The sequence below is a fragment of the Oreochromis niloticus genome, linkage group LG23, assembly GCF_001858045.2.
Source record: "Oreochromis niloticus isolate F11D_XX linkage group LG23, O_niloticus_UMD_NMBU, whole genome shotgun sequence".
NCBI classification, from domain to species: Eukaryota; Metazoa; Chordata; class Actinopteri; order Cichliformes; family Cichlidae; genus Oreochromis; species Oreochromis niloticus.
Genome location: NC_031986.2, coordinates 28,494,896 through 28,513,477, shown reverse-complemented (window position 1 = coordinate 28,513,477; position 18,582 = coordinate 28,494,896). Strand labels below are relative to the sequence as shown.

Genomic DNA, 18,582 nt, shown 5'->3' with positions numbered 1-18,582 from the left:
ACGACTTTTAGCTCCACGATCCCCCGTCGTGGTTCGTTCACGGCATCTCAGCTGACGACACGAAGTTTCATCATGTGGTGGCCTCGCTCGACTCTCTAGCCAAATGTTTGAAAATGTTGTTCAGACGTGTTGAACTGACTGAATATTAATGGACTGAAGCTTCCGGTCACAGTGAATCAGTGTGTGTCAGTCAATGCATCGTGTGTGCTTCATGGCTCCATCTAGTGGACTGATAGTAGAAGGAGAGCAGTTGATGGCAGCTTCCTCTGCCTCACACTGCTGTCTGACTGCATTCAGCTGACACTGAGATGAGGCAGAAAAGAAGCAGCTGATATTTGGACAGCACACATGATGGAAAGGAGGATTTCAGTTCATGTGCACATGAATGATTTGTGTTTCCTCTGCAGGTGAAGGTAGAAAGTGTTTGTGAGCTGATGTGGATGTGAATTCAGCAGCATGGATCAGTGTGAGGACAGAGAGGAGGGAGTCCCTCCCTCTAAAACTACTCTGTGTGGGGAACATGAGAGTCAGACCAAAGCTCAGAGGTGAGATGATCATCTCTAACTGTCCATGACTCTTCTCCATGTCACAGCTCAGCACTCACATCACTGCTCCATCATTATACACAGGAAGAAACCTGGACCTGACCCCAGCTGTCCGTCTTTAAAGAGTGACTGTTCTAAACAACACATATTTGAATTTAAAGAACAACCCTCTGCTGCAGAGAGGTGAGCTGATAGTAACACAAACTTTTTGATAGCTGACAGCTCAGCGTCTGATTTAAATGAATTTCATGATGGTGGTTTATGGTCACCAAAATGCTTGCTCATAGGAGGTCATATCATTGTTGGCGTTTCTCTGCATTATTGTAGGATTTTTATGGTACAACCTAAAGCAAATTGAGGTGACTGTTGTGATTTGATGCTTTATAAAAAAAAAATTAAAATCAATTGAATCTACTACCTGTTTGACTGTGAGGGGAAGCCTGGAGTACCAAGAGAGAACCCAAGCAAAGACGAGGAGAACATGCAAACTCCACCAGAAAGGATGTGGCCAGAATGAGTCATACTTCACCATTTAAGTAGCTTAACAAACAAAAACATTACTCTGAAAATAATCAAGTTCAGTTTCAAACTGAACTAAAAAACATAAGTGAAAAGGCCATCTGTATCCAAATAAAAATTTGGAAGACCTTCAGAAAGCCTGGAGATCTATTGCTCAAGACCAGTTAAAACAAAATAAAAAATTACAAGAAGGTCTGAATTTCTAGAAGAAAAATGTAGAAAATAAAGTAGGAATAAATGCTGACTCAAGACTTGGATTTTACACAGTACTATATCTTAATATGTGTAAGAAACATGGATAAATGTGAGGACAGAGAGGAGGGAGTCCCTCCCTGTAAAACCACTCAGTGTGGGGAACATGAGAGCCAGACCAAAACTCAGAGGTGAGATGATCATCTCTAACTGTCTATGACTCTTCTCCATGTCACACTCAGCACTCACATCACTGCTCCATCATTATTCACAGGAAGCAACCTGGACCTCCAGCCAGCTGTATGTCCTTTCAGACTGACCGGTCTGAAGATCGCCCCATTAACTTTACAGGACACCAATCATATGCAGCAGACAGGTAAACAGTTAGGAACATTAACTCTTTCATGCATGTTTGGTGTAATTTGGATTTAAATGTACTAACTGACATTAAAGAACAAAGGAAGTCACTGAGCAAGGAATTCCTTTATTCTATTAAAAATGTCTAACGTACATTTAAACTCCTGTTGTTCACAGTAGGACCATCAATAGTTCTGCACAGAGTAAATGACTGTGTTTACAACACTAGTGTGGAGTTTCCTTCTGCTCATGCTCAGCCTTCAAACCAGTTTTTGTTTGGGATGATGAAGGTGTTCTAATTCTTCATCAGCTTGTGTGACTGCAAAAGGAAAACACATTCTTCTTCTCTAACAGTATCTATGGGAGACCTGATAAACTTGGATGCAAACCCAGCAGTGTGTTCTTAAAGTCTGACGCGTCTAAACAGGAAGACATTGATTTCAAAGACCAGCAGGCGTATGATGTAGAGAGGTGAGTTGTTAGTAACATGAGCTCTTTGAGAGCTGATTTAACTGCTTTAGGCTGGATATTTTCAAAACCTGTGTGGTTCCATGTGGTCAAATTTACTGGACAAAGAGTTTGCAGGAGAATTATATCAAGGGGCTTACTATTTAAAAATGTTGCAAAAAGACACATACAGTACATTACATGTCAGCTTCACATCGAGAGTGCTGTGCAATCCAGGAAATGTAGAAAGGGGGGTACCCACCACAAGGGAGACCACACTGCTACTATCTTGTCCTTCTGTGGCTAAGTCCAGCAACTGAAGGGCTCAAACAAGGTAGTCAGTACTCACAACAGCTGGACTTTACAGCTATAAACACCCACTCCATGGCCAAGTGGGTAACAGTCTTACACCAAATTGAAAACAGTGAAAGTGATTCCAAACCCGAAATCCTAAATACATATGTGTATTCAAACACCATGTCCATGCAGTGTCCCCACTCCTTGTGTTCTGTGTTTACCTCACCTCTGGTCTTAAGCCGAGATCTAGGTCGCACCAGGAGCATTTGGCCTGCTGATCTAAGTGCTCTCCCAGGGCTATAAAAGCTGAGGAGATCCATAAGATAGCTGGGCACTGTGTTATGATTTTAAAAGTGACCAATAAGATTTTAAAATCAATGCGATATTTAGTGGGGAGCCAGTGTAGGTTGGAAAGAACTGGAGTAATAGACTCAAACCTACCGGTTAAGAGACGCGCAGCAGCATTTTGAACGAGCTGCAGTCTGTGAACAAGGGCAGAATGGAGACCAGTATAAAGGGAATTACAGTAATCTAATCTTGATGTAACAAAGGCATGGATAAGTCCTTGCCTGTAATACTGTCCCTTACATGACCCTTCAAAGAAAGGAAAGTTTAATGATTAGTTAAATTTCTTGGGTTTGACAATCATAGGATCATGCGCTAAAAGCTTTTTTGATAATGGGTGAAATTAAATTTTCTTATTATGAAGTTATGTCATCAAATGATAGTCCACTAAAAGTTTGCAGTCCAGACTGCTTATCAGGTGAACTCTGGATAAACAAAAACTCCCCTGGACATGAATAAATCTTTGTGTCGGTGAACACGACAACCTACTCAATTCAAGGAAAAGTTGTTAAGGACTAAAGCTCAAAAGCCAAATGCTAAACTGGGTTATTTGTTTTCAGTGGTATCAGCAGGACAGGACTGGTAAACTTGTCAAAATGTCTCTTACTGGATCTTTTTCCTGTGCTTATATTTTCAGTGATTCCTCCAGAGATGCCACCAGGAAAACTGGTTGTTCTGCACAGCTACACCCAACACGCCTGGACTCCATATTTATTGTCTGTATATCTACACCAACTACTTTTACATCTGTTATTTGACTCCACGATTTCATTATATGGTGATGTTCATGCTGAATAGTACATGGGTTGGCAATTAATTTTCCCAGGGGGCCACATGAGATAGTAAACTGTTTTGGAGAGCCGCACCAATAATAGGAAAATTCATTGCCTAACAATACTGTGGTTTATTGCAGTATTCATCAATATAGAAAATATGTCAATATGGGAAACGTAATATTTTGTTCCAGCTTCTGGAGGACAAAATCATCACTTTTGTGAAGACTGAGCTGAAGAAGATCCAGAAGATTTTGAGTCCAGGTTGCCCAGAATGGTCAGAGAGACAGATGGACGATGAGGATGTGTTGACGAGGAGCAACAGAGAGGCGTTTCTAAAAATCACACTGAACTTCCTGAGGGAAATGAAGCAGGTGGACCTGGTTGACCTACTGCAGGGCAGTAACAGGATTTCTTTAATGATTTAAGCTTCTGAACAGATGGAACAATTGCATAATATATCAAAAGATGGACCAATGTGTATTGAAATGAATATTCTTTAGGGGAAGGAGAGTTTGTGTGCACCTTTTAACTATTTAATTTAAATTTTTGGTCCTTTGGTCCTTTAGGATCGCCTATTGGAGCTTCTCAAAGTCATATAAAGTCTGTTTTGAAGAATAAGTTCCAGTGTGTGTTTGAGGGGATCGCTAAAGGAGGAAATCCAACTCTTCTGAATCAGATCTACACAGAGCTCTACATCACAGAGGGAGGGACTGCAGAGGTCAATGATGAACATGAGGTCAGACAGATTGAATCAGCATCCAGGAAACCAGACAGACCAGAAACAACAATCAGACAAGAAGACATATTTAAAGCCTCGCCTGGAAGAAATGAACCAATCAGAACAGTCCTGACAAAGGGAGTGGCTGGCATTGGGAAAACAGTCTTAACACAGAAGTTCAGTCTTGACTGGGCTGAAGACAAAGCCAACCAGGACATCCAGTTCATATTTCCATTCACTTTCAGAGAGCTGAATGTGCTTAAAGAGGAAAAGTTCAGCTTGGTGGAACTTGTTCATCTCTTCTTTACTGAAACCAAAGAAGCAGGAATCTGTAGCTTTGAAAACTTCCAGCTTGTGTTCATCTTTGATGGTCTGGATGAGTGTCGACTTCCTCTGGACTTCCACAAAACTAAAATCTTAACTGACCCTAGAAAGTCCACCTCAGTAGATGTGCTGTTGATAAACCTCATCAGGGGGAACCTTCTACCTTCTGCTCAGCTCTGGATAACCACACGACCTGCAGCAGCCAATCAGATTCCTCCTGGGTGTGTTGACATGGTGACAGAGGTCAGAGGGTTCACTGACCCACAGAAGGAGGAGTACTTCAGAAAGAGATTTAGAGATGAAAAGCAGGCCAGCAGGATCATCTCCCACATCAAGACATCACGAAGTCTCCACATCATGTGTCACATCCCAGTCTTCTGCTGGATCACTGCTACAGTTCTGGAGGATTTGCTGAAAACCAGAGAGGGAGGCAAGCTTCCCATGACCCTGACTGAGATGTACATAAATTTCCTGATGATTCAGGCCAAAGTGAAGAAGGTCAAGTATGATGGAGGAGCTCACACAGATCCACACTGGAGTCCAGAGAGCAGGGAGATGATTGAGTCTCTGGGAAAACTGGCTTTTGATCAGCTGCAGAAAGGAAACCTGATCTTCTATGAATCAGACCTGACAGAGTGTGGCATCGATATCAGAGCAGCCTCAGTGTACTCAGGAGTGTTCACACAGATCTTTAAAGAGGAGAGAGGACTGTACCAGGACAAGGTGTTCTGCTTCATCCATCTGAGTGTTCAGGAGTTTCTGGCTGCTCTTCATGTCCATCTGACCTTCATCAATTCTGGACTCAACTTGCTGGAAGATCAACAGGCAACCCCCCAGAAGTCTGAAACAAGAGAATCTGCAGCAGCATACTTCTACCATTGTGCTGTGGACAAGTCCTTACTGAGTCTAAAAGGACACCTGGACCTGTTCCTCCGCTTCCTCCTGGGTCTTTCACAGCAGACCAATCAGCATCCCCTGCAAGGCCTGCTGACAAAGAGAGAAAGTATCTCACAGACCAGTCAGGAAATAGTGCAGTATATTGAGAAAAAACTCAGTGAGAATCTGTCTACAGAAAAAAGCATTAATCTGTTCCACTGTCTGAATGAGCTGAATGATCGTTCTCTAGTGGGGAAGATCCAACAGTCGCTGAGTTCAGGTAGTCTCTCCACAGATAAACTGTCTCCTGCTCAGTGGTCAGCTCTGGTCTTCATCCTACTATCATCGGAAAAAGATCTGGATGTGTTTGACTTGAAGAAATTCTCTGCTTCAGAGGAGGCTCTTCTGAGGTTGCTGCCAGTGGTCAGAGCCTCCAACAAATCTCTGTAAGTATATATGTACTCATCCATTTATTTTTATAATGTTTATTCTACCTAACAAAAGGAGGCATGCACAGTGTAATAAGATACAATAAGATACCCATTATTAGTGCAACAGATGGGATATTCACAATGTAACAGAAGCAAGTTAAACAGGAAAGTAATAAATAGATGCTATTAAAGATGACCAGTGCCATCACAAAGTCATAGAAGGTCTTGAGGAGCTTCATCTGCATTCCCAAAGAACTAAATCAATATTAAATATTCATGTCTGACCTATGGCCCTTTGCCACATGTCTTCCTCTCTCTACCTCCGCTTTCCTGTCAGTCTTCACTATACATATATATAGTCTTTGGGTTGTGGCATCTTGTGAAAAGGTACCATATAAAGTGTCTTCCACAGCTGTGGCACTTTCCTAAGCTTTGGGTGCAGGGTAAAGATGTATTGAGTTGTTCTGGACAGTTGATGGTAAATGGACTGGTTCTTATATAGCACTTTTCTACTCTATGTGAGCACTCAAAGCGCACAACTTGTCTCATTCATCCATTCACACAAGCTAACCCCAAGTTGCATCGGAGAGCAACTTGGGGTTAGTATCTTGACTATTTGGCATGCAGGCGGGGATAGAACCACCAATCTTCTGATTAGTAGGTAACATGCCATACCGCCAAATAAATTAAAAATTATGGACAAATCAAAACTATTAAATTAAATAATAGTTAAGCATATGATACAGTGTTGGTTAAGTTACTTGAAAAAAGTAATTAGTTATTAATTACTGATCATTTTCACCTGTTTAGCAGGAGTGGGGCACGAGGTTTGCCGGTGTTTCAGCAGTCATCTCAGTGGGGGGATCGGGAGGTTTCTGTGTGAATTTCATATTCCCTTGGCAGCGTGCTAGGTGCTTGCTCAGATCTAAAGTTTAATTTTTCGCCGTAGAAAGACGTTTTCCACCCACACAGTGTACAGCAGACGCCAATGTTTTCCACACTTTTTACGGAATCAAACTCATACTAATGTCAGTACTTCCAAGCTTTAAACGCTGCATGCTGCATGGTCGTACTCTCTCCTGCACTCCATATCATCCATTGTTGATCTACACACATGTTTCCGCCACGGATGTCGCACGCTCATACATCATTATCATGAGACACTCTCACAAACAAAATCGGATTAGAGTAACTGCCCATTTCTGGTATTATACTGTACTATAGATCTTCTGCTCATCTATCATTACATCGGAGGGGTAAAAAGGCCTTAACATTAATTTTTAATATATAGCACCAAATCATAACATCCAGCCTAATGTGTTAAAATTATCAGAGTGCTATAACAGAGCTTTTCCATAATTTTAAATGATCTTTATTCATAATCAAGAGAATAAATCAAAGTAAAAGTCTGAATCAGTTTGAGAAATGAAAATGTCTTGTCTAATGTCTAGATTTTTTGTGTGTAGACGGGATCCAGTTTCAAACTGGATCAAACTGTGGGTCTGCAGGGTGGCTACAGGAATGTGAAAGAAAAGAGATGTGTCGCCAGCACAAAGTTATCCATGATTTTGAATAAAAGAAAGAGTATTAATGTTTGAACAAAGAATTATAATTCATGTGTGGATTTACTAAAAGCTAATTATGCTTAATTGCTTAAAACTGTTGAGAATATAGTTAAGTATAAGTTTAACCAGTATAACAATTAAGAAAATATAATTTATAATGATGATTCTAATAAAAGACCTTTCACTGAAAGTCACAACATTGCCTACTGGGTAATACTCGTTGGACTTTTTAAACAAAGAGGTGACTTCACTTATTGGACTGCTGGTCTCACAGCACTCACAATACTTTAAGTTTTTTCAAAGTTCTCAAAATTTCTTTTCATCCCTGTACTGGTCAGTTAAAGATCAGGTTTCAGTTTTTTATGTTATTATTAGCCTTGCTGGCACAGTCACTCTTTGTTGTATACCAAGATTAAATGAATCATATTCTTCATATTGTTTCAGGTTTCCTGTTGCCAGATTTAAGAAAAATCTCACATATTCTTATGAAAAAAACAAAATAAGCCTTCTCTACCCAGTCAACATAGATTATCTTCAATGTATCCCTGTTTTTCAGTCATTTGAGCTTCAATTTCACTTTGTTTACATGTAAGTTTCCCTCACTTTGTCTTGATTATATTTCTTAAATTTGAGTCTTTGTTTGAGATTCTATTTTGTGAACTTTTATCAGCCAACATAGGGCACGCTTTGTCTTAGTGAATTTAAGAATTCTTGTGACCTGCAGTTAACTAAATGACTTTTGTAACCCCTCAGTTCAAACAGTCCCCACTTACCAGGATCCAAACCTGCTTTGCACCTTCTCTCCTAAGGCCCACGCATGAACTATTAAGTTAACCATGAATTGTAGTTACATTGTCAAAGTTCATTATTAAGTGATTTTATTTGATCACAAATATTAATGTTTTGTTGTTTTTCTTTTTGTTTGTTTGTTTTTAGATTGACTGTCTATAACCTCTCCGAAATAGGATGGAAATCTCTGTCCTCAGTTCTCAGCTCACAGTCATCTAGTTTGAGAGAACTGGACCTGAGTATCAATGGCCTCGAGGATTCAGGATTGGACCTTCTGTCTGATGGACTGGAGAATCCACACTGTAAATTGAAAACTCTCAGGTTAGATCAAGTCACATTCTATTTGTTTTTGCATTACTCTTTTTTTTTTTTGTTTTTTTAAAAATCGATTTAAAAAAAAATTGCATAAAAAAGATCGACTTCATTGAAAAATTAAAAAAAGACTAAATATTGTTGGATCTAGTACATCATCACTCCACCCTGAACCATGATTGTTCAGTCCTGTTGAGTTTTTTATTCTTCATCTGTTTTTTTATTTATGTGTTTTTAGACTGAGTGTCTGTAGCCACTCAGGAAGAAACTGTGAAACCAAGTTCTCAGTTTGCAGCTCCCAGTCCTCTACTCAGAGAGAGCTGGGCCAGAGTCACAACAACATGCAAGATTCAGGAATGAAGTTTCTGTCTGGAATGAAGAATTCAAACTGGAAAACGGAAACTCTCCGGTCTGATCAACTATCATTGTTTTTCATCAGTTGAACAGATTTACTAACATTAACATTATTAAACAATGCTAAATGTAGTAAATCGCCACTTTTTATTTCATTCTTCCTTTTTCCCAGACTGACTTATTGCAACCTCTCAGAAGGAAGCTTGGAAGCTCTATCTTCAGTTCTCAGTTCGCAGTCCGGTAGTCTTGGAGAACTGGACCTGAGTAACAACAACCTCCAGGATTCAGGCGTGAAGCTTCTGTGTCTTGGACTGCGGAGTCCACACTGTAAACTTCAAATTCTCAGGTTAGCATTCCAATATTTCCAATTATGACCCATATATTATTATCCCATTTTGGAATTGTCAAGCAACCTTTTATTTGCCTTTGGGGAATTATTAGACTCCATGCACCACTGGCATTCCTATAGGTTGCTCATCCAAAATGGAGTGGGAGAAGCTCAAAGGAAAAGTATACAGTGTGTTGTGATAATGTAGAGGGTGCCAGACAGACACACGGTGATCATGTGAGGTCTATAAACCAGCCTTTCTCTACACTGTCTACATTTTTTCCTCTTGGTCAGAAAAATTTCTATCATGGTGTTTGTTTCAATTCCTATTCTGATGGCACACAAATTCATCGCATTATCAAACCCTCCAACCCACTTCCTCCACAATCACTTGTCAACTGAGTGTATAAATGTTTTTAAAAAGGAATTCATGTAACCTAATTAAACTCAACAGTAATATAACAGCTCTTGGTTTTGGCCCTCAAGGCTCTGCTCCAGAAGGTTTGAGTTCTACTGATTGACACATGTGCCTGCCCCATCTCACCATCCTCAGAAGGTTGCAACCTGGGTGTCATTTTGGATTTCCCACTTACATTCCAGGCTCATATGAAATCTGTTACAAAAGCAGCTTTTTTTTTTTTTACGCCTAATGAACATCTCCCTACTTTGGCCACTCAATGACTTTAGCAAAGATCCTCATCAATGGCTTTCTCACTGCCTGGCTGAATTTCTAGAGGTATTTCTTGGGTCCTGTTCAGGATGTCCAACAAAATCCTGGACTAACCCAAGTAAGTCCAGAGCTCAGCTATCAGGCCACACATATATTACCCTCATAAATCTCAACTGTCTTCCGGTTACGTGATGCATCAGTTATAAGAACCTTCTTCTCACTTACTTCCAGGTTTGCAGGCTCAAGAAATGGTGCTGGTTTCTATAATTACAAAGAGGTCCTAATGTACACAGGTCAAGCTTAGGATGGAGATTGAGTTCAGGAGACCCCCCACCCCCCCCACAAAAAAAAAAGCAAGAGGATGCTATCCTAAATATAGCCATTTGTGGAGCAACAGTGGGTAAAACTGTAAATGTGCAGATGCTGTATCTTTTCTCTGACTGTGTAGCATGGGAGAAATAAGACCCACGCATTAATAAATATCTGAAGTCAACATGAAACTCTCTTTCATCGTCTCCTTCCACAATTACACATCACCATTACAACACTCCACACTTCAACAGTGCCTTCAACCTCCAACCATTTTTGTCCCTTTACTGACTCTTTTGTAAAGCGTTCTTGGCTTTCTTGAAAGGTGCTATGCAAATAGAAGTTCTTCTTCTTTCTATAATAACAATGATAATAATAATAATAATAATAATAATAATAATAATAGGGTTTAGGTTTATTTTAGATTGTTTAGTTTCCTTCTGCGTTTCTTCTTCCGTCGTGCCCTCAATGACTTGTCTTTATGTTTTTTTTCTCCCTCTGTGTCTCACCCCCTCATTGCCTGTCTGTCTCTGTTTTTCTCCTGTCGCCTGTGTCTCTCTGTCACTCTCTCTCTTCCCAGTTATGTCTCAGTGTTCTGTCTCCCTTAACTGTTCCCATGTTCTTCCCTCTGTGTTTCATCCTTTGGCTCGCTAGTCTGTTATGATGCATTTCCATGTTTGTTTATCCCCATCTGATTGTCAAGCTCACGTGTCCCACATCCTCTTTTATTTTGTTAGGCCTTGCCTCGTGTGCATTGTGTTCAGTATTGCTTCCTGGTCTCGTTAGGTCTCATTTGTTCCTGCTCTGCCCCATTTGTTTTCACTTCTCTAATCATCCCTCAGTGTGTTTTCTGTCTCAGTCTCCCCTTGTCCCTTGTTGGAGGGGAAAAATTAGTCATGAAAGTAGTTCACCTTGTGAGCGTTGTATTTCGTTGTTTCTGTTCGCAATAAATTCACCCGTGTTAACATCTTGTTATTACTGCCAGTGTGCGACTAGCTATGTTGTAAAAGTAAAGCATGTAGTACCCTTGCTTCACACTGTTGAAATTTACTGTGGTAGCATATGTACCTGTTCAAGACAACAACACACTGTATTGAGTGAATTATTGTGCCAACTAGAGGGCAGTGTTGATCCACAAATGAGAGATTTCATCCAATTCTGTGTCCATGTGACTTTGTATTACCTGCTTCTACTCAATGGTTAATATAATATTTTATTGTGTTAATGACTTTAAAACTTTGATGTAAAAGATGCTGAATTAGAGAAATATATATTTAACTAAATCATATTAATACTATTTACTACTTGTACCAATTTCAGAACCATATCCTCTCAGGGTGCATGCTTAACATGTGGCAGCGATGAATAAAGTTATTTAATATGCCATGATCTCATGTCTCTGATCGAACCATATTACAAGGTGACACTCTGAACGAGATTCCAGAGATAGTGGGTTATTGTGTTTGCCATAACATTTTTCTTTGATAATGTTCTTTTCATAGTCTCAAAGCACTGATCATGGTGGACTATCTGATTGTTGGGTTTTCTCTCTAATATTGTCTTGGATTAGACTAGTAAACAACTTAAGACAATTGGGAGGGGAGATAAATATGCATTTAAAGAAAAAAAAAATCCAGGGAAGTATTCACAAAGGTTTTGTGTGTGTGTGTGTGTGTGTGTGTGTGTGCGCGCGCGCGTGCGTGTTTATTTTCAGTCTGTCAGGCTGTCTCATCAAAGACAAAGGCTGTAATGCTCTGGCTTCGGCCCTGAGCTCCAACCCCTCACATATGAGAGACCTGGACCTGAGTTATAATCATCCTGGAGAATCAGGAATAAATCGTCTGTCTGCTGGACTGAAGGATCCACGGTGGAGACTGGATAATCTAAGGTATGGAGTGTATTCTTTGGTTCACAACAGAAACAGAAGATGTTTATGTAGGGACCTCCAGGGAGAACTTTACCAGGGACAATCATTGCTAGCGATTTTTTCTTACCATCTGCATAGATGCATCTTTTTAGTATGCTTAACAACACAGTCTTTATTTTAAGAAATATCCTTTTTCTCCCTCTCAATCTGTGTATACAAATATGCCTAGGACATCTGTAGCTGGAAAGAGAATGGAAACTGGAGAAACCGTTTTAAAAATCCGTTGCAAAAAATTATGATTAGTCAAGAAAATCTGTCCTCAACATATTCTTGAACATTTACTTGGCAAACGTAGTTACAAATGTACCAACATAATGCAACTCTTAGTGTTGACTTAATGCTAACCGTTATAAATAGCTACCTGGCATTTTATATTCTAATATAAAATATTCACATGATGGCATTAGATTCCAAAACAAAAGCAGCTTTACTCAATGACTAAACAGGACAGCTGATGATGGATTGACCTTCATCGGTCGGCATCAGTGTCTTTGCCTGGAGAATATAATTCTCTATAACTGACATTTAATAGAGTTGTATTATATAGTTCTATAATTTTTGTTGTACATCTATAGATAAATACATTAAAACCACAAAAGAGAGTGCAACACGTTTCCTGACTTCCTGCAACCTGACTATCGATTTGAGCCAGTTTTTAGAGCTTGTCAAATAAAAGTGCAATTCAGCAAAAACCACTGTCAAGTCATAATTTGGCAAGTGCTCTGCATACTGATATGGTGACTGCTAGGAATGCAACACTAACCACTGTCTGCTGATAGTGAGTACTGATCAATACCAGTGTTAAATGAATAATCTGTGTTCCACACTGTGAGGAAAATCTAGGAATAATTCTTTATGTATGAGGCATGACTTAAATGTTGCTTTGCCACCTTTGTAAAATAAAATGTAACATCCCTTATGACTATTCACATTCAAAATTAGGCCACATTTGTCTAATTATTCCTTGCTGTTTCATTCAAACTACAAAAGTACAGCCTTGAAACAACACAAGCTTAAATGTATTTTATCTAGGGGTGGGCGATATAAACGATATATGATAGAAACTATATAAATTTGGCCAACGATAGAGATTTTGACTATACCGCTCTACCGCGATAGCATGTGTTGATGATGTCATCAAGCTGCGCCTGTTTTGGTCGAAAGCATCGCAGCGGCTACAACCATTATCATCTGCAAATTATGCCGAGCGACAGTCATAGCAAAGAGATGAAGCACTTTTGAAATATGGGGAAAGCCAAAAACTGCGCTTTCTCCACTTCTGTAACATTTGAATTCTCTCACAGCTGTTCTATTCCCATGTTGTTGCAGTATATTAATAACTACCTCGTACTGTGGCTGAATAATCTCAGTTGTTCTCCTGACTTAAGTTTAGCTCGTGTATAGCATCCTGCTATGCGATTGCATTTTTCCCTAACCACCAGAATCCCTCACGTTAACTTTTATCGAGTGGCGAAAAAAAGCTGGCGTTCATCCTCCAGCTTCACTGTGCTAATGTTATGCTAACATAGCTGTGTTGCTAGCAATCATGTAGCACAACATTATATACCAGGTAGTCCAACTTCAGTAACCCTGCAAACGCCACTGCTGTTTAGTTTTTTCTTCATTTATGTTGGAAGTGGTATCAGTTTGTTTTTTTGTTTTTATTTTCTTTTTAGATCTTTCAGCCTAATGCACTTTGTCACTTAGGGTTTTTCAAGATTCAATAGTTCTGGGAGTAAAAAGTTTGTGGCGGGGCGTGGTCTACGGTGCCACTGCAGGGGAGATGGGCTCACCTGCATGGCATCTGCAATCACTCCTCACCAGCATAAAAGTCTGTGCGCTCTCTGCTGTTGTTGTTGTTGGAGTGTTCGGCTGGCAGCTGTAGCGCTTCAGCCATTTGTGTTTGTAACAGCAATCGTTTGAGTTAATAAAGAGATGCTGGAAATGTCCATTTTAATATTAATGTCTATGTGTGCATGCTGAAAGAGACTATGCTGGTCTGACCCCCCTCCTCCTTTCAGGGTGAAACCTGCTGGAGAACAATGGTTGAGACCAGGTCTGAGGAAGTGTAAGTGTGTTTTTAATGTGATTCATGAAAACAAAGCAGCTCACATTCAACCATCTTCAAACTGTCACATCACTCATTCACATCTCTGATGTCAGGAGTCATCATCAAAGTGTCAATCAATGAACAGATGATGGATCAATAACTGCAGCTGGATTGTGTTTGTTCTCTTCATCAGATTCCTGTCAACTCACAATCGACACAAACACAGCATACAGATACCTCAAACTGTCTGACAACAATAGGAAGGTGACACGTGTGGAGGAGGTTCAGTCATATCCTGATCATCAAGACAGATTTAAGTACTGGGATCAGCTGCTGTGTATAAATGATCTGAGTGGTCGCTGTTACTGGGAGGTCGAGTGGAAAGGAAAAGCACGTATATCAGTGAGTTACAGAAGAATTGAAAAAGGAGGCAGTGATGACTCTGTATTTGGCTTTAATGATCTGTCCTGGAGTCTTGTCTGCTCTGATGAGGGTTATTCGGTCTGTCACAAGAAGAGGCAAACATCCATCTCCTCCTCCTCCTCTTCCTCTGTCTCTAACAGAGTAGCAGTGTATGTGGACTGTCCTGCTGGCACTCTGTCCTTCTACAGAGTCTCCTCTGACACTCTGATCCACCTCCACACATTCAACACCACATTCGCTGAAACTCTTTATCCTGGATTAGGGGTTGTTTGGTCTGGTTCCTCAGTGACTCTGTGCTGAGCTGAGTGTAAAGAGTGTCCTCCTGTTAGAGAAACACTCTAACTGTTGAACAGATAGTTAAATAGGTACATGTCCTTTTAAACTTCTTCCTCTTCTGAAATTAAACATATTCTTATGAAGTTATGTGGTGTTTCATTGTGCAGATAGCAAGAGTGTCAGTAAATAAACAGATTAACAAACAATACTAATCACTAATCTTCAGTTGTGATTCAAGTCAAAAACTTTAATAGCACCATATTAAAGTTATTTATATTAAATAACTCAGTTTTAATATAGGTAAATTCTGAGCTGAGAAAGCTGATATGAATGAATGAGCGACTCTTGGCATTCATAAGCTCATAAAGTTCTTGGTTATTCGTACCATGCAGTAACTGATATAACTTACGGATTTGATGGAAGCAAGGATTTATGAGTTCATATTTTGGGTTCCTTTCTCCTTGCGTTACTTACCTTAATCCTCCCTTGGAAGGAGCTTCGATACTTTGGTGTCACGGTTCAATATTTTTTCGATACAAAAAAATGTTCATGCCTTTTTAATTTGTCATTTATTAAAATTATAAATATATATTTTAACTCAAAAGTACAGTTTTTAAATTTAATGTTGCTGAAACAAAGTAATAAAAAAATAAATCTATCTGATTGAGAAATCACTCATCTTTGGAAAACAGGGTTTATTACAGAGAAATGGCTCTTTCCAAAATAAAAGCTATACTATATGCTTCTTCTGGGGTATATTCTCCGCAGCATATTAAACATATCAGGTCCCCATAAGGAAAACCATGTGCTAACGGCTGTCTAAATGACTCGGGTAAAGTTTGTAGCATGCGTGCTTGTTGTTTTTGTCTGCTTCCACTTGTCTTTGCACTAGGATGATGTCGGAGTAGATGTGCAATTCATATTCGTTGTGTTCCCACTAGTGCTGTCAGCGTTAATCTCGTTGAAATGATGTTAACGCCACAACACGGCAAATCTCCGTTAACGAGCCCCGTCCATCCCCACGTCAACACGTTAACAAGCTAACTGCGCTAACCCACTAGTTCACACCAATGTAATTGAGCATTGTGTGGCACATCCGACATACTGTTTTACTTTTGTCCATGACACGCTTACCTTCAGGGTCATACTTCACATGAAGACCAAAATAGTTCCAAACGCCAGATCTAAATGAGGGTGGGGGAGGTTCAATTTGCCATCTTGCAACGACCTTAACTTCTGTCTATATATATATATATATGTATATCTATATATATAGAGAGAATCTTACTGTGTTTATTTATCAGATAAAATAACTTAAATGGAGTTCGACACCTGTCCCATAGGTCTTCATCTAATTCAGGGGTCGGCAACCCTGGGCACGTGTGCCACCGCTGGCACGCAAAGGGTTAACTGATGGCACGAGTCATCATGACACCCAGTGAATTAATCTGAGAAGGTGCATTAAAAAATAAATGGCCGGGCAAATTACCTCGCAAAAGACACGTTAGTTGTGCCCCTTCTTTTTTTTTTTTTTTTTTTTTTTTTTAACCTGTCCCGTTTGGTTCTTTTGCCATCAGAATTATTGTCTAAAGGCGAAGAAAGATGCCCAACGGATTTACTTTACCAAATGGACCATCCCAGCCTTGCCATAATGGTCCATCTGATTCACCTTTTATTGTTTATTTTATTTTCACTTGCTGAATACGGGACAGACTTGACTGGTGGAAAGAAAGGGGAGAAAGAAAGAGGGAAAGAAAAAAAAAACCTGAGAAGAGGGACGGGGAAAAAGGGCAAAAAACAAAAACCAACAGAATAAGCAGACAAAAAAAAAAAATACATATCGATCACCTGGATCACCAGTTGAGAAAGAAAAAAGAAAGCAAGCAGAAGAAGACAAGAGTAATAAACAAGATCACAATGATATATGGGAATATGACAGTAAATACTAAATATTAAACATTATGGTGCAGCACGTGAGATCGACAGCGCACAGTGTGCTTTGAGGTAGGAGCCCAAAAGGGTGTAGTTTGTGTATGTGATCACCCGTGTGTACACCTGTGAGCATGAACGCGCTTGTTTTTAAAAGGTTCCTTCATGTAATGATCTGCTAGAGGGTGTGGGGGGCCACTGCCCTGACCTCCAGGGCATGAAGCAGGTATGGAGGAGATCAAAACTCCAGACATCCAGAGGCCCCCAGAACACAAGAGACCAAGGAAGACCAACAGAGGGGCAGCCGCGCCACTATCCCAGAAAGAGCTGAGGAGAGTCCCAGATCAGGGGTCACTCAGCAGCCGCGGAGCAGAAGCCGGGGGGTTGCAGTGACGTGCCCGTGAGCTCCGCCGGCAGCCAGCTGTGCCTGAGTGACCGAGCCCTGGGCCGAGAGGCCGAGGGCACCCCATCCCCGAAGTGGCCCGAGCGAGCCCCAGGCTCCATGCCCCGATAAGCAGCCGCCAAGGAGTGAGCCGGTGGGTACCCGGGCGGGCGCCCACCCCCGGACACAAAGAACCACCAATGCACCGATGTCTGAGGGCGTCTGCCACTGGCAGGGGAAGTGGTGGGGGGAGATGGGCCTCCAAACCTTGGAGGGCCTGAGATGTCCCCAGAGAGGTGGGGTCTGATGCCCAACCTGACATATAGACACAGACAAACAGGCACACACAGATACAAACATCTATTCCCACCCTCATGCTCTCAACACTCACCCAACGTGGAGACAGACATAGAGAGACACTGTACACACAATCACACTCCCCAAGCGTACTCTAAGCCCCGGGTCTAGGTACCCTTGCCCCTGGAGGGGGAAACTGCGCCCAGACCCAGGTGGTGTTACCCTTTTCCCTGCGGTGGGGAGAAGCAGACCGCCCCGACTCCGCAGCAGCAGGGAGGCCCCACATTCCAGACCCCAGTCGGACGGCCAACTCCTCCTCCTAGCCCCCCCGCTCCAGCAGGCCGCAGAGAACGGGGGTGTAGGAAGACTCCAAACCTTCTTGTGCCCCTTCTTAATGACGCTATCTTAGCTATCAACCCCAACTACCTGATTCAACTTGTAATTGGCTAAAAATCACTTAGCCTACCAGTGAGAGGGACATTGCTAGCTGGCAGTTTTTTCAAGCAATGTTGAAATTTCCACATTCTGACACTTCAAATGCTTCAGGAGCTGTTCTCTCAGCGCAGCATCAGCACCGCAGAAATACGCGGCTACATCAGTAGACTCAAGAGAGAATTCACAATGCTTTTTCGGGACTTTCAGGTTGTTTTCTTTTCTGATCCAACCAGAAAGCTTTAATGAGCAGCTGGATTTGTCTCACATTAACTGGCTGGACACAGAGGACATAAAAATTCAGCTGATTGAACTTAAAAGCTAGACTCTGTGGGGTTCAAAGTTTGCAGAACTACGAACGCAGCTGGAATCCATAGATATGCATGTTCATGGAGCTTGCATTTTCACCTGCTGGACATCACTACCTGACAAGTTTAACTGTCTCAGAACATTGCAGAGGACTTATTGAAAGTATTTGGCTCTGTGTGAGCAGATTTTCTCTCACATGAAGAATGTCCTCAGGTAGCCGGACACTTTTGGTGTGAGAGTGGACAGGTTAATGCAGGACACTCGGAGACCTGTGTGATCTGAGTGGGAGACCAGAGATCCCATTAACAGGTGTATCTCTGTATTAACAAACATGCCATATTGGCCCAGTTTATTTTTCTTATCATTGTTGTGAGGAGACAATGAATAGCATTTGCATTTTCTG

At 41.0% G+C, this 18,582-nt stretch overlaps 2 protein-coding genes across 2 annotated transcripts; both read left to right on the top strand.

The window, feature by feature from the left end:
- Positions 1 to 490: 490 nt before the first annotated feature.
- LOC112843923 (protein NLRC3-like) lies at positions 491 to 4,975 on the top strand. The gene is made up of 7 exons (XM_025903277.1): positions 491 to 545; positions 630 to 728; positions 1,531 to 1,632; positions 3,340 to 3,418; positions 3,670 to 3,877; positions 4,045 to 4,910; positions 4,943 to 4,975. The coding sequence occupies exons 3-7, from the start codon at positions 1,559 to 1,561 to the stop codon at positions 4,973 to 4,975; spliced, it is 1,260 nt and encodes a 419-aa protein (XP_025759062.1). The 5' UTR covers positions 491 to 545; positions 630 to 728; positions 1,531 to 1,558.
- A 255-nt stretch (positions 4,976 to 5,230) lies between these two features.
- LOC100699918 (stonustoxin subunit beta-like) lies at positions 5,231 to 15,371 on the top strand. Its single transcript, XM_019352103.2, has 7 exons — positions 5,231 to 5,842; positions 8,329 to 8,502; positions 8,732 to 8,902; positions 9,020 to 9,193; positions 11,869 to 12,042; positions 14,103 to 14,149; positions 14,325 to 15,371. Exons 3-7 carry the CDS (start codon positions 8,835 to 8,837, stop codon positions 14,852 to 14,854), a joined length of 993 nt encoding a protein of 330 aa, XP_019207648.1. The 5' UTR covers positions 5,231 to 5,842; positions 8,329 to 8,502; positions 8,732 to 8,834; the 3' UTR covers positions 14,855 to 15,371.
- The last annotated feature ends 3,211 nt before the right edge of the window (positions 15,372 to 18,582 follow it).